Here is a 20,458-nt window from a genome sequence, read left to right as displayed (position 1 = left end):
AGTGTACCTACTTGATTTCATTACAAAGTAGAAATTAAATTGGAGGATAAAGGATCAATGTCTGGCTCCATTCTGTTACAGGTACTCCAGTGATAAAGAACAGTCACTGTGAGAACCAATTGGTCTGATGTCGGCACAGATCCAAACCTATTCCATCTTTTTTTTTTTTTTTTTTGCTGCTGATGGGCAGCTTGCTCGCTACCTTTCCAATTACAGCTGTTAAGCAGAATGTAGCACGCACAAGTTTAGCTGCAGACTTTAAGCTGCTTACCTGTTCCTGAGGAGAGGTGGGGGTGGGTGTGTGATGTTTTCTTACAGAAATGATAGCTATATCCATCAAGTCCACATTAATCCTGTAATGTTAGCTCTGTCAAAGGATTAGTTTGGAAAGGCAGAACCTTGTTTACCTGAACTTTAGGAAAAACACTCGACTGTGTTGATGCACTTTATGCTGATTGTTTAAAATTTCATAGTTCCATGTTAAGTAAGACCCTTCACAATCAGTGCCATTGTATCTTCATTATCTTACTCAAGCTGTGTAAGTGCATGAATGGTAAATATACTCTATTCTCTATTCTCAAGGGCAGGTTGTACAAATGATGCTGTGCTGCATTTCTTAAGAGTTCTTGTGTAAGCTGTCTGTTCCGGCGTGCTCCAACACTCGGTGATGAGATAAGGCGGGATGGTATTGTACAGCTGGTATTTACCTCTCAAGTTTAAGTCTTTGTGCTAGCATTCTCCAGTCGGCACCGTTGGGACAGGGGGCATCCAGGCTGCTGCAGATCTTCTGCCTGATGAGGTACGGGATCTGAAAGGCGCTGGGCCCTGCCAGAGCTGTGGCGTTACTGTCCATTAACAGAAACTCAGAGTCCACAGCTCGGGTGTCCTGGAAGGAACGACAGAAAAGCACAGAATTAAAAAAAACAAAACAATTCCTTTCCTCCTCTAAGTAGTAGTAGTTATGCTGAACGTTACCTTGGCAATGTTAAAGTTGAGGCTAAAGCTCTGCCCCTCCCCCTCCACCTGCCACACACACAGCTGGCAGGTGAGCTCACAGGTGCTGAGGCTGAGCCGCTCCAGAGTGAACGTGCAGTGCAGGTACCGCTGGGAACCGTTCCAGATGTGGTAGAACGGGATCTCCTGTAGAAAAAAATCAAAAAAATCAAAAAATCATGCAGCACACACAAATGGCAACACAGCGGCACAGTCAGTACTGCATGTCTGAAACACACCATAACAGGACCACCTGCCTAGAACACACCAAGATCATCATTAATTACACTGACGTGAGCTGCCATCGTTAGGGGGGAACGGCTAAATATATCTGAGGCAGCAGACTGACAACACTGACAACGTAAGTTAAAGGGAAATAATGTGCTGCTATTGATTTCTATAAAGGAGGTTAATAGCTGTCTGACCATCTGCAACCTAGAAATCTAAGAGACAACACACCACATCTACAGCATCTCTCTGGCACAGGAAATGTTTTCTACTCATGACTTTTCATTTGATTCAGCCTCTCTCTGCAGGTCTGTTCCGCCTGTGCATTTCTGTGCAGGGCTACAAATGATTCTGATAGTGTACAAGCTGAAACATCACACCTTTTATATTTTGGATGTATGCATAACAGGTTTGAGTGCTATCACTGAACAGCACTCGCATCTGTCTACCAGAAGTGTTTGGTAAACTTTATTCAAGGCTGACAATTCCTACATCCTTCTCTCTGTTGCTTTATGTTCAGGTCTTATTTTCACATCCCAGGAGAAGAAAAAGGCAACTCTGAAAAAGGAGAAAAAACTAAAACAAAACAAAAAAAACAAAGCTCACTAACTTCTCACTTCACCTTAGGCTCAACAGCTGACAAGAACTCAGTTTGAGAGGGAAGTGGGGCTGCAGTTTATTCTGCCAACCAAACGGGGGCACTGTTACCCAGGCAGACATGCGGCAGGAGGAGGTGGGTGAAACACACAGAAGTCTTCATGGGGCCCCAGGGAGACTAAAGGCCTTTTTTGACCGCACTGCTGAGAGGGGAATAACACTTCCAAATGAACAGGCACAGTCCAGAGTAATAAGCCTCTGTTCTGGGTGCATTGTTGCTGCCGCTGCCTGCTTGGCACAGCCCCTGTGTTCTCTGTGGGGACTTGGTGCTCAATGCTTACATAGTTACAGCCAGAGACATTTTCTGGTCCTCTTTGAACAGCCCCGGTGTCTCCGTCGCCGGGCTGCAGTGCAGGGGACCACGCAGGTGTGGGGAGTGCGGTGGAGGTGGAGAGGTTCCAAGATTCAGGGTTGTGAAGTTCCAGATATTTACATACTGCTCTATATTTCATCTGTGCTCCCTCTGAGAGAGCAGCCAGCTAGGATAATCAATCAGCTTGCAGCTCTGGGTTAGTGCACACACCCCAGCTACAATATGCACACGTATACACCTCGTGCGCACAAAAAACAGGCACACTCTATCCACAGGGGTGCACACGCACCCATACGGTTCTCTCGACTCCAACAAATGACTTGAAGTTGCACACAGTGCCAAAAAACAGAGAAGGTATTGGACAGAGGAGCCCTGCACTGAGAAATACTCCTTTGTTAATCTTTAAAGTGACCAACTGAAGCCAAATCAAAACATGCTTAATTAAAACTCCGAAACAACTGAAACTAAAACAACTTTCCAGAGAGACAACTAGACCATGAACCCTCATTAACAATAAAAAGTTGCCCCTGAAGAACTTTTGATTACTCAGTAACATTGCTTTTTGCCAACACGTACTCCAATCATCTTCTTTAATTTCTCTAACTGGCCATTTTAAAATAACTCATGACAACATGGATTTTAAATTAAGTATAGGCAGAAACAAATTAGAAAGCCCTGGAACGGCTGACACACAAATTTGACAGATTCAGCCAGGCACTTGTATTACATCTCTGTGCTCCCGCTCTGATCTGGAATGACTCCCTGCCCCTGCAGCCCTCCACGACCGCCCAACACACCTGGTAGCCGGCTAGCAGCTTGCTCCTCCAGTGCGCCTGGGGCATGTCATGGATGGACAGGCGCAGGTTGTGGTAGCTGTCTTTGAAAAGCAGGACGTGAGGCTCGTCAATCAGCCGACCCCCGAGCTGCCGTTCCATCTGCATCACCTCCTGATGAAAGAGAGACAGAGGCAAGGAGGAGGCGGGGGGGGGGAGGGGAGAGGAGTGGAGTCACGGCTCAGAGGAAAAACATTTACCATCACGGTCACAGAGGTAAGTGAAAATGTGCAAAACAATCCATAACTGTGTAGATTTCCTGTTTTCACTTTTTATGGTGCATCACTCACCAAAACTGTACAGTTTGAAACAAGAATTTGTCTGTACACACACACACACATCGAGAAATGGATGGTGGTGGGGACATACACAAAAATTTGACTCAAGCCAATGAACCCACACACACAAAGTCTTCCTTGCTCTCTCTCTCACACACACACACACACACACACACGCTGGCAGACACACAGCATGAGCATGAGGCAGGGGTACAGTACATCTTAGGACAGGAAGATAGTGTCCCTGCATGCAGCCACAGCGGGCTGGACCGACTTGTCCTCACAACGCTTTAATGTCACCACAAGGTTGATCCCCCGCCTCAGTGTGTGCGCGCCCAGCTTTCAGCATCTGCATTAGCATGCAAATACTGCTGCCATTTCAGCCTACTGGCTACCTGGGCTGTGATGAAGTCAGTGAACGAGCCATTAGTCAACTGCTCATTGTTCTCGCATGGCGAATCTCCTTAATTTCATTTTTGTTTTTGTGCCAGGAGAGATTTGTAAAAGCATGCTTAATATTTTAATCTCTGTGGGACTTGCTCAGTGGACCATTTGTTGCCATCCAAATGACCATCTGGAACAGGATGATAATATCCGCCGCATTTTCCTCTGATCTATCACTTCGTTTTGAGCTGGAAGCTTTGTGCTGAACGAGTCCTTAAGAATCCAGAGCTTTGGAAGGTGTTCACATGTGCTACCTCACACGCCGATCAGAGGAGCATATTACAACAGAGAAAAACAGACCTCTGAAATTAGTGGTGTGAAAAGAGCTCAGAAATAAGATATGTTCTTTTAATCTGTCTGAGGAGGGAGACAAGATGGCAGCAGAGGGAAAACAGGCAGCCAGAATATACCTTGTAGTCTAGGAGACATATCTCAGAGACGAAGGCTCCAAGAGGGAGATGTGTGTATAGATATCGGCCATATGTTGAGCGCTGCATGCCAGCACGGTTGCCCGTGGTATGATTTAAGCAAAGACATCTAATTAAGGTGGAGAATGGCAGTAATTTCTATCTGCACAACACTGATTCAATTTTCTGCCCTCTTTCCCAGGAATGGGCTAGACTGATTCCAATTATAATGGAGAGAAAGCTGTTAATTATCCATTTGGAATCTCTACCTGCTTTTGGTAGTTGATGTGCTCTCTCCTCTACTGAATGAGCACTTTTCGGTTCAGCCCGTGAATTGAATTTCCATGTTTGTTCAGCGCATTGCTAATTTCCATGTTTGCTTAGTGCTTATCTTCTTGCTAACATGAATATTATGCCCCCTGTGTTTCTCCATCCTGATTCCTGCATTTACATAGGTTTATTCCTCTCACCCAAATGCCACAGAACATTAAAGAAGCACAATGATCTGACTGTGTGTGGCTACCTGGAATCAACTCCCTACTGTACTGCCACGCTGGAGCCTTGTGATGTTACCCAGCCCACTTACTCAGAGAGAGAAGGTCAGACAATGGCTCTGAATCAAAGCGTCGAGGTCTAATGAGTTAATAACAGGGGGCAGTGCGTTCTCCACAGAATTAAAATCCCTCTGCTATTATGTCTCTTGTGCAGACAAAAGGCACATTATGAGGGCTTCCAGAGAGGTTCATTTAACACAGTTCTTAAGCACAATTATTTGTTGGGGGCTATTAGCATTGCAAATTGGGGCTGGTGGACTTTGATCAGGTCTTTGACCTATAGCAGCAGATCTATGGGCCTGCTTGCTAGCAAGAGAAAGAGTGCAGAATGCCAATTATCTGATTATCAACATCTAGCTACCAGGATGAATACTAACTCGCCTGTCTAGCAGTTTGTCAGGTTCAAGGCTGACACGGCAGGATTACAGTCAAACAGGGTCTAGGACAAGGCACCACTGCTGCTTGAGAGGGACAGGGAGCTCACTGAGTGTGCGCATGTCCTCACTTTCAAATGACACTGTCTGGCTTGTATATTGCTTGTGTGTGCCCGAGTGCCTGCGAGTGTGTGTATTAGAGTGTGTTTTTGTGCAGGACTTCAGCATATGTTCTGAACTGAGAGAATAATGGCCCTCTTTACGCCCCATTATCCTGTTAACAAATGACAGTGTGAGCAGGCTAATAGATGAGCAGCTAAATGTGACCATATTATTTACTCTTTCTGGAGGGAAACAATGCAAGGTTTTGAATTTGTTTATCAAATCACATATCTATCATCAACTGGGAACTAAAATGGTGTTTCCATTCAGTAAAGATAAGAAGAGCAGTTTCTCTTAAGACACCCTGACCCTGTACAACTGTGGAAACATTAAGATGCATGAGATGGGCAAGAAGTTCAAGTACTGCAGGAGAAAAACCCCTTTTGTTCTGACGGAATTCGAGATAGCCTGTGGTGTGTGTGAAGACTGCGAATTTAGAGTCAGGCAGAGCCAGACCACCCCCTGACATTCAATGAGGCAGGCTAAAGAGAGTGAGATAGAGCAGGATGGAGTGAAAAGAGCAGGAGCAAGAGAGAAGAGAGACAGAGGCAGCTTAACATTTGTGTCTCCAGGTCACTAGAGTGGCCAGCTTTAGCAGGAGAGATAACAGGATTACTGCAATCATGGCCACAGTTTTCTATGACTTCAACCCCCTTCCCATCCTCACTCATCTCTCCCACCCCTCTCCTCACCCATCCCCTCATCCTCTAAGGTTGGACCACAGCTGGGACTGTGACGGACTGGGGACGGGCTCCACCGGGAAACAAGAGACACTCACACAGCTAATCTCTTCGGGCTGGTGCTGACAGAAAGAGGTTAGTGGCTGCACCAAACAAAAACAGCCAGCTATTGGATGCAGGAGAGAAACACACTAAAAAAAATGAAAGTATTAGCAGAGGCCCACATATACCTATTATATAGAAATAAAAAACTGGACTGGTTCAAAGCTACAGATTAAAATATTCTACTTTCCTCACAGCAAGGTCAAGCTCTTACATGTGGTCTTTTATTGTTCTGGCGTGGCGTGTAATAAACTGATTAACTTAACGGGCTCTGACGGGGATTATAACTTGCGTTTGATCAGTTAATTAGTCAAGCTACACGTCATCTGAAACATAGAGCGATACACAGGCTTTAAAGATTCTCATAAACTTGTCCTCACCCCTCTACTCTTAGCAATGTTGTGTCCTCATGTGTTTAAAAATGTGTATTCATAGTGATGATCCATTTTCAGAGCTGCTCTTTTCAGGCAAATGCATTTGTTTATAGAGAGTAGCCTGGCTATGTGGGCTCCATAAATCTGTGTATTTGTCAGCAGGATGTGACAGGCTTTTCCTCTCTGACTGAGAGTCTATCAGTCTGAGCTCCAGTGGCCGTGCCTGCTACAGTCAACTCTGATTAATAACTACAAATAGAAGGGACTTGTCTGCTCAGTTATAAATGGGGACTGTGTTTGCTAGGGAAAAGATGCACATTCTGCCTGATAAATCACAGAGCAGTACAGGAAAAACAGCACACAGGAACAGAGAAATATAATATGGAAACAATTTCTCAGCTGGGCACAATGATAAAGCTGACTGTCTTGTTTAACTTAATGCCAGCAATTACTGGGCTGTGCTATTCTGTTTTTTTCCTGGAATTCCTTGCCAGTAACTATTCTGATGGAAGGATCACAAAAGCTGTTTGTGTTGCACTATGTACATGCCGGTCTCCTCTGACACATAAAAGCAATACGTTTCTGCTCAAATGTAGCTTGCTGCTCAGGAGCTAGCAAGCAAACGTCATGGTGGGAGCACATAAACAGTTTATAGCTCCTTTTAAACGCAATAAGAATAATAGCTTGAGGTCAAACAGTGTGCAAAAGAATCCAGGAGCCACTATTTAACCACTGAGGCATCAACTGAACAGCCATTTAACACAGGAGCATACATTTTTACAATCAAGTGACAAAAAGCTGAATGTGTCGGGCTCATTACATTAATGAAAGCATAAATTCTGTCGTCTGAAATACAATGCTCCGAGCACAAAGGGAGTTAGCTCAAGTGGTTTTTTTCACAATTTGAGCCCACATCGATATGGGAAATTCCACGGCTATTAAATGTTAATTTAAACTAACTGGAAAGATGAATTAACAAAAGTCATGCTAGCACGTCTGTGAGGCTGTACCCTATAGTTATGGTTGTGCTTTGAGTGAAATGCTAATGTCAGCATGCTAACATGCTGATGTTAAATAGGTCTACCATGTTCACTGCTGTAGTTTACTAAGTTAGCATGGTAACATCTGCTAATTAGTGGCTGAGGTTGTTGGGAACGTCATTAGTTTAGCAGGTTTTTGGTGAGAAACCAAAGTATTGGTCACATTAAAACTGTGACCTGATGATGGTGCTAGAGAAGAAGTCAGAGGATATCTTCCAAAGTGTCCAAAATGGCGGACCCATCGACCATCTGATTGCCATGCTGCTAACATGGCAAAAAAATTCCCACACAGAACACATTTTTATCACAATACCTATTATTATGGTGTCTCAAAAAGTCTACTGCTCAATACAGAAAAACTGACTTATGCCTCAACCTCTGTCAAAAATAAATCTGACAGAAAGTGGGTGGTTTAAAAAATCATTCTACAAGTTTTTTATTTTTTATTTTTTAACAGTACAGCACGACTCTTACAAAACACAAACATGTGGGTGTGAAGGAACAACATTTAGTTAGACTATCAATAAACAGCAAAATATTTTGTTGTTGCTCCACTATTCAAACGTGGATTATGCTGAGCTGAAAACATGTTTTTTATTTATTTGATCCCTAATACCAAAAGCTGACAGATTCTGAATATGAGAACTAAATATGAAAAAAGTAGCTGCACCATATTCCTATCGTAAAAAGACACCTTTGTCGTCACCCTTGCAGTTTAAGTCGATGTCAGTGTTAGATCTATCTCTGTACTGAGTCGGAGGCTTGGTTCGCTGCAGGTGTTTCAGTCAGTAGAGGGATGGCAGAACATCAGTGATGCTAACCCACAGGTCTAGCTGGGAACAACCGAGTGCACAGTGAGGGCGCTACCAAACGCTGATCATGTCTCGTCTGCTGCTGTGCCAGCCTTGGCTGGGCCCATCAAGAGTGGGACACACATTAAATATTAACTTAATTGGTCCCAGCAGAGCCCTGCTGACATACGGCAAGCATCAGACGGAAATGTCACTGTTTCCCCAGAGCCCCCGCACACTTAGGATCAAAGACAATAACATTGGTTCTAATCTGCTGTAATTGGGAGATAAGAGATTGCATGGTACAGCATGCATGCAAGTGTGCCTGTGTTTGTGGGTGTGTGTATCTGTCAGTCTCGCTGATGGAGGCTTGTCAGAGCAGACTGACAGCCAGCGATGGGACTGGAGAGAAAACCTCTAGTTCTTCCTGCCACTGAACAGCAAACAGAAAAGGCACAGAAATGCCTGTTTCGGAAACTTCTGTTCTCTTTTGTCATCTCCCATCAAAAGTACACCCTGTTTAATGCATGGAAAGTTGACTTCTTGTCTGAAAGAAAAAGGTGCAGTGCCTCAGCAGGCTGTAAGTGCTGTCAGAAAATTCACATGTGCTGAAGGGGTACTGTACATCTACACAAACATGACTGTGCTTCTCTACTCTACCACCTACTGCTACTCCACCACTGTAACACACTACAATTAACTCTAATGGCAGCTATAGTGAAACTCTGATCATAAATAGTGCATTTCAAAGATAGTGATTAGTGATTAGACTGAACCTCTCCAGGGAAGTTTAATCTTCACTCAAAGTGGTTAATGTACTTGCAAAATGAACTGCTCCCTCCGTAATAGCACCAAGAGCAGTGTGAAGTCGAAATTACTAAACAGTGTGGGCCCCCGTTCTAAATCACTCACTAAAAACTACAAAACCCTGGAGACACCGTGGCTTACCACAGGACCAGGTTGTGTGAAAGACGGGGAGCTAATGCACTCAAGGGCGTCGAGGGAGCCACCGACTACGGCAGCACAAGTGCTGGAGTCAACAAGCTCAGATGTCCTTTTCCTGGCTAGGCGGGAGGATAGCAGAACAAGAGCTAGCCAGAGGGAGAGATGGAGAGAGAGAAAGAGTTTTTGTGCACCAGCAGCCCTCCTGCATCCAACACAGGACGCACAAGGTCATTTCAACAATCACACTGCAGCAAAACATCACTGGGTCACCCGATGATCTGAATATGTAGAGAGAGACCTATTATTAGAACTGCTTTGATAGCAAGTAAACAAAAAAAAGAAAAGAAAAAAAAAGAAAAGTAAATCACAGGTTGTACAGCCCTTTTCCTTGTGTATGCTACATTTTACATTAATTTCTACATTACAACACAGCTGAATGTCAGCCAGCGGTTTTCCCGAGCGCTCCTGTTCTCATGCAATAGCTGTCAGAAACAGAGAAAGATAGCAGCAGGGGCAGAAATGAGCCACAAAAAGACAGATGTAAGCTAGGAGGTTTCGGTAATTCCCACCCCACAGCTAGAGTCTGTGCACCGTGCTCATCTCATCTCCAGCTCCCTGAATGTAAGAGTGCTAATTTCAGCCCGAGCCCCTACACGGGCCATTGTTTGTGTCCCACAGTCATCCATAGATTGTGCCTGTCGGCAAACTTCTGCACAAGGAGGTCAGCCATTAAAGCTGGCAGAAGTGGACTCGAGTGGGAAGTGGCACTTGTGGCTGTGGGTGGTGTCAGACGAAGAGGAACAGCTTGGAGAGAGAAAGAGGTGTGGGGAGAAAGAGAGCGAGCACGGGGGTTGCTGGGAAAAGATTGGGACGGGCTCTCCTTTTAATTTACTAATTAACCATGCAAATGAAATCTTAACAGGCTACTCAGAGGCAGTCCTCGGGGGAGGGAAGAAGGCATTAGTGCTTGATTATACTCTGTCCGTGTGGAGAGCAAAAAAAAAGAAGCGAAATATGCTGTTGAACAAAGTGATGGGAAACTTCTTGGCCCACGGCAGCCAAGCAGAACCACTGACAGCATGAAAGGAGAGAGACATCTTTGTAGGCATGCACACAAAAACACACAGAGACTGTACAGTGTGCCGTGATTAACCTGGACATATGCATTGTTTCAGGAGACTCTGGGGGAACATCAGCCTCACAAATCACACATTCTTTCAGCTGCACATGGTGTAATCAAGCCTGCAATATTGTTCAATTTGCCATGGCTATGCCTAACTCCTACATGTCTGCACTGATTCCTACAAACCTTCCAATGTGACAGACAATGCTGTTACACATAATAGTCTACCTATCACTCAGCTGATGTGAAACCAGCCAGTCCATGCAATCTCAGGCCTGAGAAACTGCCAGCCTGCCAGAATCACACGCAGCGCTACATTTGTCACAATTTACCTTGAAGACGTCCTGCGTGTCGTCCATGCAGTACACCCTGATGTTGTACTCTAGTGTGGAGCAGTATGCGTCGGAGAAGAGCACCAGCCTCAGGCGCTTGGCAGCACCCATGTGCAGGGACTCTCCCACCAGAGCGAAGGTGCCGAGCTGCTCGGAGAACAGCCGGCACGTCTCGGCCTCAAGCTGGCAGTAATAGGGCTCTGACACCAGCTCCTCCCCCATCAGTAGGACGTCCTGGAGGAGCCAAGGGAGACAAGAAAAACAAGGTGTGGATGGAAGGTCAAGCACCCAATTTATGTAGGAGGGAAGGGTAATGTGTTTGCTTTGGTACCTGATGTGTGTATGTGTGGGTGTGTGTTTGTAAAAGGGTTGTTAGGGAAGTAGTTTGGTGCGGTAGCACGGCCCCACACTCTATTCTCCCTGCTGTGTGACAAAGTAACATCTAAGCTAAAGGTCTTAAAGGTAAGGTCTGGGTAACAGTTCAGATAGGAGAAAAAGGAAATACTTTATTCTTGCCTCAAATTCCCTTTTCACCACAGTGTGCTTACTCCATACTGACATAAAGACACACATTTCCTCATACAAAGACACACATCCTATAGAACACCATCAATTTACTTAATAATGCATGAACGAGGTACTCAATTGACATGAGAGAAGACTCAAATAGATTCCTGGCAAGAACAGATGGTTCTGGAGAAAGAAAAGACTGTGGGGGCGCAGTAAATATCGGATTATTGGGATTTCCTGAATTTCCTTCAGCTTTTGAGATTTGTTAAGAAAGGTGAAAAGAACTTTCCAAATTATCTGCAAAACAACATTGTTGTTAAAAGATGAGTGAAAAGAGTGTTAAAAAACCCCCAAAACTAAACAAAACAAACTAGCAGTACCAAGAATTAATTGGTACTGTAATTAGCTAAGAATAAAAAAAAAAAGGACAGATTTAAACATTTCTGAGAAGCAACATCTCGTGTTTTTCTTTCTTTGTTACACAGCTGTATCTCAACTGCATCTCTACTAAAAATTACAGACTGGCAAAAATATCCCATCCCAGCACAGTATGAGATAACTTTATGAGATAATTCCACTGCTCCCTGGGCTAATTTGATGGGGACAAATTGTACCCGAGGTGACAACATTTTCTCTAAAATCCCATCATGCCAGTTGACTGACTTCTCCCATTAGCCAATCAAGCTGAAGAGAGCATTCTGCCTGCCAAATGCCCAGCGAGCCCCTCTAGGATCGATTCTACCAGACACCACCTACATCAATAGAATTAGTATTGACACAATTCATTTGCTATGCAACCACAATGGAGTCTCACTTTTTCATCATCTTAATATTTCTTCTAAGAGGAGCAGAGAGTGAGGTGGCTCAGTTACACCACTGAGCGCTCTCTCTACGAGCAATTCATTTCTCTTTCTTCTCCTGCTTCTTCATGTCTATTTTCTCTTCAAGTCTTTCTCCTCCTTCCTCAGCCATATTTCCAATCTCTCACTCCTCTAATCCTTCCTCTACATCTACATTACCTCCTTGTTCACTTTGCCTTTCCCACTTCGTCTCCTTTCTTTCATTTTCCCTCTCTTCACAGTCTCTGTGGTTGTTTCCACTTTCATTCTCTCGTCCACCTGCCACTTCTTCCTTTGGAGGCCGCACACTCAGGCCGTCGGGCTATATTTGGTCCAGCCGATGATTAAAAGTGCTGGTCTAACCTCTGCCTCAGACAGGCCAATCCATCGCACAGACACCCCACCGCTGCCACACACGGGAAGGATGAATAATTTATGCACAATATCGAACATGAAAGAAGACCTACTAACACTCCAAAGCCGACCAGCACCCTTTCCAATCTCTCTGGATTGCTGAGATGGGTATACTGCCTCAAACCGTGTTTGTTTGCGTGGGTGTGTGTGGATGTGTGTGTGTGTGTAGACACCAAAGGTTCTTTCCATCTCTATCGTATTGGAGTCCGGCAGTTCTGGTTACTTTCAAATTTCATGGGCAGAAAGACGGGGAGGGAACTATGTAATTGGAAGCAGTGGTCAAAACTGGTCAAGGAGCACTCAGAGGAGTACTCTGAGGATCAGTAATTTGCTTAGAGAATTTCAGTTTTGAGAAATATGTTGCCTAGCAACTCTTGAGCTGGAGAGAGCCAGCGCTTTCAGGCTTTTGTTCCAGCCCAATGAGAAAACACCTGATGGTTAAAATAATTTAAACCCTATGGAGTGGTTGAGTGCTGGGCCAGAACTACCTCTGCTATACAGCACTGAGTGCTTTCCAGCACAAGTGTCAAGTCACTGCTGAGCAAGTTTGTACTTTTTCAAGGAAAGCTCTCAGTAAGTTCACTAAGACTTTACAAATTCTCCAGCTGTGAACTTTGTCTATCTACAGAGAGTGTGAGCTGGAGTTACAGTGCCATCTCACCTCCCAAGCGCCCTCGTAGTTCTGTTTCTTGAGGCGGACGGCCCAGTTATCGAGGCATGCGTCAGAGCAGTGGTCCATGCTGAGGATAACTGGCCGGCTCAGGACCACCCCCGGAGGGCCACAACTCACAACGGGGCTAAGCAGGGTCTGGCAGCCAGCCAGAGGTAACCTACACCAGGGAGAGAGGAGAGAAGGAGGAGAACGAATTGAGATGAAGAGCTTTAACTCATCGAGTTATTAGTGATAACTCATCTGCTTGTTTGTTGTAAGCAGGATGTGATATTGTCACCTCTGCAAATCTAACAGCTGTAACAGAGAACAATGAAATCCTGCTGGACTCACTGACAAGCTGGACCAAGTAGTGATGACTGAATAAAACACTACTACAGTGACTGTGCCTTCAGAGACTGAATGCAGCAAGCCAGATAAACAGTGTTTTCCAAACAATTCATTTAACTTAAATAGTGCACATCCTGGTAAAAGGCTACGTTATTTATTTACATCCCTCCTCCACAGTACTGGCACAGACTCTTAAGCCTTTCCTAATGGAACAGTAGAGCATCAAAACAAACAGCCTAGTGGCATCCAGGGAAGACTGCCAGTTAGGCAGTGTTAAAGAGACCCACCTTAAATCTTCCTTCCTCTGAACAGTGAGATAAATCTCATAGATCTTTCCTCTGGGGATGGCCTCGGGAGGGATGAGCAGACTGATTCCTAATGCAAATAACAACAAAGGGAGAGAGTGGGGTAAGGAGAAGGAGGGGGACAGGCTCATTTGTTCTGACTGAACAACGCTTTTGTCATCTCACAAAGGAAGCCGGCCCACTCAACAAAACTGTATGGCTGCAAAAACAAAAAACAAATCTATTCTGAAGGTCAGAGGCAGCCTCCGTCAGGTGCAGCAGATGCAAATCTCTGCACTGGCAGCCGAGGCGGCACACGTCCCCATGGTCAACAATTAGCTAAGACAAAAGCGCACGCTGCATCGCGGTTTAAATGTTCTCCGTCTGCCACCAAGTAGATAATTGAGACCATGGAACAGACAACTCCAGGAAAATTGCACTTCCCCAAGAGAGAATGTACCTTGGAGAATAGAGAGAGCTTTTGAGGTAGTTTGAGTGTTGTGGTATTTATGTTGTGATTCTCATGCCAAATCAGCCACTTAGAATCCTATTTAAACTGTAGCACAAACCGTGACTATGTGACACAATCTTAACACAATGTAAACTGGGTGCTGTTCACTATAAAAACATCTGTTTGAATAAGGCGAAGGTGCCTGAATGCTCACAGCCTTGTCTGAACCTATAAACCATGTCTTTCATGTGCCCGCTCTGAAACTGTGCTAAATGACAGTATAGCTCCTATAAGTAGATGTAAGCAAGTACTGATTTTTTTTTGTCCCAATGAGAAGAGAGAGAGAGTATGATGGCAAGGACAAGAGGGAAAAAAAGACCTTTTTCCTCACAAGATGTTGGCGTACTGTCATCAGCTAATCTGGACAGCCTACAATGAGCCAAGTGAAAACACCGTCTTCCATTATAATTATATAAACTCTGTACTCAGCTAATGTGAAGAAGGGAAGCAACATAATAATGGTGGACTTCTTATATCTTTTATAAAGACTAATCTTTAATGGACTACTTCCATTCATCTGTCTATGCTTTTAGCACACAACTGACACTGGTGGACATCAGCTACAAATTCAACCAGCTCCGTCATAAGCGAGGGGTTTAATTGGAACAATTTGTACTAGGTTTTATTCCAGGAATCCTTCAGAGTAGAATTAATTTGGCACACACTCTTCATTTTATAGTTAGTCTTCATGCTGTACAGCATAGAAGTGGGTTATTGACAAAGCATTTCACTCGACCATGCATTTTAGATACCCTTCTTTTTTTGTATGATTTAAGTTTTGGATTAGTCCTGTCGGAGATAAACAAGAGAGCCTGTCACAAACAATCCACCTTAATCACAAGCCCTTTGTACATTTGGTTTGGTGCCTCATCTTGTTGCTTCAAACATTTATGAACTCATTTGTATCACAGACACAAATGCAGCCTGTGCCCTAAGCTGTTTTGTGTTTAATGCTGAAACACTTTAATGTGTGTTATCCTGGTGCAAACCTATTAAGACACTCACATGCACCAGATTTAAAGGCTGAATGCTCTGGGTCGGCTTCAACAAGACAGTGAGACGTTTATGGGACTCAGCTGTTACTGATAAACTCTCCTTGTTAATGTCCAGTCAGGGATGTTAAAGCAGGTGCAATAAGTATTCTGAAAATGTTCTTTTTTATGTAAGAGCAATACCAATGTATGAAGTTTGCGATACAAATAAAACTGACTTGTTCCCACAGTTTATCAGCAGCAGATGTTAAACTGTTTGTTTGAAGTATAACTGCAAACAGAGCATCCTACAGAGGACTGCTGAAATCTCCTTGTCCTTAAACAACACAGATTTATGTTGACAGATGCTGTGTGTACTGAAACAATACCTGAGTAAAACTCTTGTCCTTTAACTGTCCAACTTTGAAATTAATTTTTATTCTTTGTCTTCTCAGCTTTTTTCAAGAGTTTTCAAAAATCACATTTACAAATGATGATAGGAAGCAAGAAGCTGGTCTGGACCTACAAGAAACTGTTAATATTATTAATACTCTTATTACAAATGAACAAATGAATGGCAGTAAACAGAAAGAGTCATAGATGGGCAGCTAACCCAACAATTGGACAGGTCTGGGGACTGTCATCCACCAGTGTCATTAGTGCTACATGGACTGACACCAGTTCAAACTGCACTCTTGATTTTTGTCTTCTCTGGTAGAGCTTGAAAAAAAGATTCACCTCACATGTCATAAAATATTGAACAGAAGAGTCTTGTTTTGTAATATTGTGCTGTATAATGTTGTTGTGGGGGTAGTTACAATGTGGCCTCTCTAATGTGCTAATGAGCATACATGTTACCATGGTTACCAAATGGTCTTGCATGAATACATACACATAGGTGACAAATTAAAGGAAAAACCAACATTAAGTGTCTTAGCAAGGTGAACTTGATTGTACAAGTCTCTGAACTCATCCACCATACTTCCAAAAGATGCTCATTTGGTGTTTGCACGATGCTGGTGGAAAGCAGTGTAACTGCTGTACTACAATATGCCTCTCTATATAGCTGTTGGCAGGCTGTTCTTGTTGACACAGTCTAATCACGTCCTTATTCGACATTCCCACTCACCTGGGAAAGAGCTGCTCCTGTGCTTTTCCTTACATGTTGCAGTAATGCACCAGCATCACGGTCATCAAATGTGTCCACCACAATTCCCGACCCTATTCACTGACGTCTTTCCCATTGAGCTAAATGCAGATGTCACTTTAGTCACTGTTCCTATTGAAACAATGGTCAGTTGAGCAGCCTTTGTGAATGAAGCTCCTGCCATCTGTGCCCCAACAATGAACCCTCTTTCAAAGTCACTCAGATTTTTTCCTCTTTCCATCTTGATACAAAATCTGAATCATCTGGGGCCGCTCAGCATTTTTATACCTGCCACAGAGCATGACTGGATGTTAATTGTTTAAAGCTGGACTGGAGGAGTTTACATATTGAACATTGGTTCAAGCCTTTGCCAAATAAAAATCAATTCATGTAATGCTGGTAAATGCAGGTAAATCTTTGTATTTTGTACTTTATTTTGTATTGTATTTTGTACTTTGAATTACTGTGGTGATGTTTCTGCACTGGTGGCCTGGTAGTGATTTTATGTCAACCAGCAACAATTGGTTTGCCAGAGCTGAAGAGGGGAGCAACCATAGTGACTGAGACGGAGTAGGCTGCAGCAACTGGGAGTATGGTGGAGCCTATAGTGAAAAAGTTTCTGATGTTCCAGATAAAAAAGAAACTTGACGTTCAGAGGGCAACATGATGACCATTGGAGTGGCTTTTCCTCTTTGGAGAGTGTCGTTTTGTAATTACTCTCACTGCCAGAGGGAGGAGACTGAAGTTCTGCACTGCAGGTTTAATTGTAACATGCAACCTAACTATGTGGAAACACGTACATTTGTTGTTATTTCTCAATTATTCAGGTGTCTCCTTTAATTTGTCACCTGTAGGTTGGTTACACAGTTTGCTTCCCTGCCAGCTTCTCTGGTCAGCAGCTTGGTTTTATGTTCGTTTCACAGTTTGTCTGAACTGTACCAAAGAGGTTAGGTGCAGGTAGAGACCTGTTGTTCGGTTTATTTAGTGTGGTCCAAGACAACAAGATATTAATGGTCACTGATAAACCAGGAGCTGTGAGCTTTAAGTGATGCGATGTGTCAAAGCAAAGCAGACCAACCACAGGATTTTCTGATTGTAGATATATGATTTTAGCATAATTTAAAAAGCTAGACTCTCAACAGATCCATCTGCTAAAAAAATGATTTGTAATGTAAAGCTGATATTTAAAGACAATCATCTGGTCGTCATAACATTTGTGTGGGGATTTCTCCTGATATTTCAAAGTGAGAAGCAGTTAAAACAGAGGTTGAGCTTATGTCCTTCACTGTATCTTAGCAGTTCCTCCTTATAAATTAGTGAAACACAGTGACTACAGAGTAACTATGCCAATAACATTATGGCAGAAAACGCCTGTTTTGTCCTGTTTTTTCCCATTTGTCAATAATTGTGTATAATTTTTCATGAGCTCTTTGTGACCACCACAGAAGGCCATTTACACATAGTACGCATCAGCTGTGGTACATGGCTCCATTGATGCAGGATTACCACCAAATGATGATCTCCAAAACTGTCCAATCTTTCCAATCTTTGACTTTAAGTTTACAGCTCATGATTTGTTTACGTGAACATCAATCAGACAAAAACTAAAGGGCATCATCATATCGTGAACTACAACTGAACTGAACTGCAGGTGTGAAAGAAAGAAAACTAAATCAACCTAAATGAAGAGCCCACCTGTGCTGGGGATTGTCAGCCTCCCTCCCAGGAAGTTGAAGGTCCCATACGAGGTGTTAGCCACATCACGGGGCAGCGTTTTGAAGTAGCTCTGAGTTGACAGCCTGCTCACAAACTCAGCAGGGTCTGCGTTAAGCTTGCCATTGTGCAGAGTGTGTGAGCCGTTGGGCAGCGGGTCCAGCAGGGGCCCGTTGGTCATAGAAAACTTCCCAGTGGCATCGTGGCGAGAGCGCAGGGTGCCTTGGTAACTGGTGGTGGTGGTGGTTAGATCAGGCTGGATGGTGAGCAAATGGGAATTCTCTGTTTAAATAATAAAAAAGAAAACAGACAAAAGCAAATGTGTGAATCTCCATGAGTGGCATGCGGAAGGAGGGTGGGTGGGGGGGGTGGGGGGGTATTCATACATCACAGAGACAGACCTCACACTCTCTAAAGCTGTCGCAACACACACAGAAAACTGAAACAAACACAGGAAAAGACACATGGCGCAGAGAACTGAACACTCACACGCACAGACTCTTGACAATACACAAACACAAATTCCACCCAAAGCCAGTCAATTCCCCTCCCCTCGCTCTCTCTCTATCTCTGTCTGTCTCTTTAGCAACCACACAATCAATTCCAAACAGAACTCAGATACAGCTTAGCACCCAGAATGTATAAAGGCTTTTTTCACGGTGAATCACAGGCACTGCAACACAGTTCCCCATCTCCATCCAACTCAGACAGTTGTATTTCTATTACTCTGCTAAACCTCAGAGGCTCCACACAGACAGTAAACAGAGTGGGTACATTTCCTGACAATGAGGTGGTGGCGAAACATAATGTGTCAGGCAGGCAAATAAACAGCACATGCACCACACACACACACACACACACACACACACACACACACACACACACACACACACACACACACACAACACACAACACATAATGCATCTTGCTTAGACTACAAACCACTGTAAACACATTCACGCCACCTCCACAACCACAAACAAACACAGGATCAGTGGTACATGTAGATGAGTGCTGCACGGTCACGGTGGGCAGACGCACAGACCGACGGACGCACAGAGGAGGGTAGAACAAAGAACAGTGTCCTACTGCTGTGGGGGGGAGGCCTGCGTGGCCGCGGTGCCCACACACCTGGCTTGCTGGGCTTGATGCCCATGGGCTGGAAGCCAGTGGTGAGGATGGAGGAGTCCGCCACATCGGCATCCAGGCCCCCCTCCTTGCGCCGGTAAACCAGGATCACCACGATGAGCAGCAGTGTCAGACACAGGGCCACCGCCACCATGCCGACGTACAGAGCCACGTCCTCGGCCCCGCTCACAGCTACAGTGGGAGGACAAAGAACAACAGAATATTAATCACTGCTGGAAAAATTCTCTCAGGTGAATGTCAATACGTGTGTGTGGCACTGCAACATCTTTTATTATCCTCAGTGCAAAGGTGTCACATGAAGATCAGCTCCATGTTCCTTCCTTGCCACCTAATGCTGCTTGGCTTTGTCCCTGACTCTTTGATGCAGAGTTAAGAGAGCCAACATTAGCAAATAATAGAAAAATGTCTTGATCTTTAAAAATGTCAAACTTCAATGTCAACCTAAAGAGTAAGGACCAGTTTCTGGAGCTGGTTTTTCAACATTACGTTACTTCATTTCTGCACTGGATAAATATATCTTACACCAGCACGTTCTCTATCTCCTGTGTCTTTTTCTCTTTCTCTAAGCACACAACACCCCCAAGAGAGACAGTAGAAAAATGAAGGTTTTGCTTATGAAATTCTTGCATCTCTCTCTGAATGTCTCTCTCTCTCTCAAAAGCATAACAGCATCTTTCTCCCAAAAGTAGTACAGTATGAAGATGACAGCTAAGCTCAGACAAACATCAATGTGTGCGTGCATTTGTGTGTATGCATTGTGTCCACGTATTTGTGTGTGTGTGTGTGTTTTGCAGGAGAATGGGATTTGCTACGGCTGTCTCCCTGGGCTGGGGGAATTTGGTGGCGGAGGTGGAGGATGCTCCTGGGGCCTTTGTGGAGGGCCATTGTGACGGGGAGCCACGGGGGCGTAGCGCTGTCAACTGAACACAGTCAAGGAGGGGACGCACTGAGCAGTGCAGCTTTGAGGGATGGAGAACAACAGCAAAGGTTAAAGTGCTGCAGGCTGGCGTGTGGTGAGTTGACAACAAAAAGAGGAGGACAGACACAGAGAGAGAAGAGCCAACGTACAAGAGTGAAGATTTGAATTCAAGAAGGACAAAAAAAGACTAGTAGGGAGACATCATGTGCCTACGACTGACAGCATGGAGGATTTGCATTTCAGCAAGGAGCAGCAATAACACGACCAGAAGGTTTGTGTCAAAATCAGCCCGATTATCATTAGACACGACATGTTTTGATGAATATCTCCAGACTGTCGTGGTGTTTTTCCACCACTGTGTGATCCTACCA

General features: G+C 44.2%; 1 protein-coding gene across 4 annotated transcripts in view; it reads right to left on the bottom strand.

The window, feature by feature from the left end:
- Positions 1–20,458, bottom strand: part of unc5a (unc-5 netrin receptor A) — a 127,697-nt gene that overhangs the window by 5,406 nt on the left and 101,833 nt on the right. For 2 of the 4 annotated variants that reach the window (XM_071457963.1, XM_071457965.1), the window contains 8 exons: positions 19,109–19,339; positions 18,002–18,301; positions 13,681–13,768; positions 13,055–13,223; positions 10,631–10,864; positions 2,989–3,138; positions 976–1,140; positions 708–886 (listed from right to left, as the gene is read on the bottom strand). In XM_071457963.1, the coding sequence (XP_071314064.1) occupies positions 708–886; positions 976–1,140; positions 2,989–3,138; positions 10,631–10,864; positions 13,055–13,223; positions 13,681–13,768; positions 18,002–18,301; positions 19,109–19,339 (1,516 nt within the window). The remainder of the gene's footprint in view (positions 1–707; positions 887–975; positions 1,141–2,988; positions 3,139–10,630; positions 10,865–13,054; positions 13,224–13,680; positions 13,769–18,001; positions 18,302–19,108; positions 19,340–20,458) is intronic. The other 2 variants (XM_071457964.1, XM_071457966.1) reach the window with 1 other exon arrangement.

Source organism: Trachinotus anak, unplaced genomic scaffold (assembly GCF_046630095.1).
Source record: "Trachinotus anak isolate AG129_WGS33_773 ecotype Australia unplaced genomic scaffold, CSIRO_AGI_Tana_v1 ptg000021l, whole genome shotgun sequence".
Taxonomy (NCBI): domain Eukaryota; kingdom Metazoa; phylum Chordata; class Actinopteri; order Carangiformes; family Carangidae; genus Trachinotus; species Trachinotus anak.
This window is presented reverse-complemented; position numbering and strand designations above follow the sequence as displayed.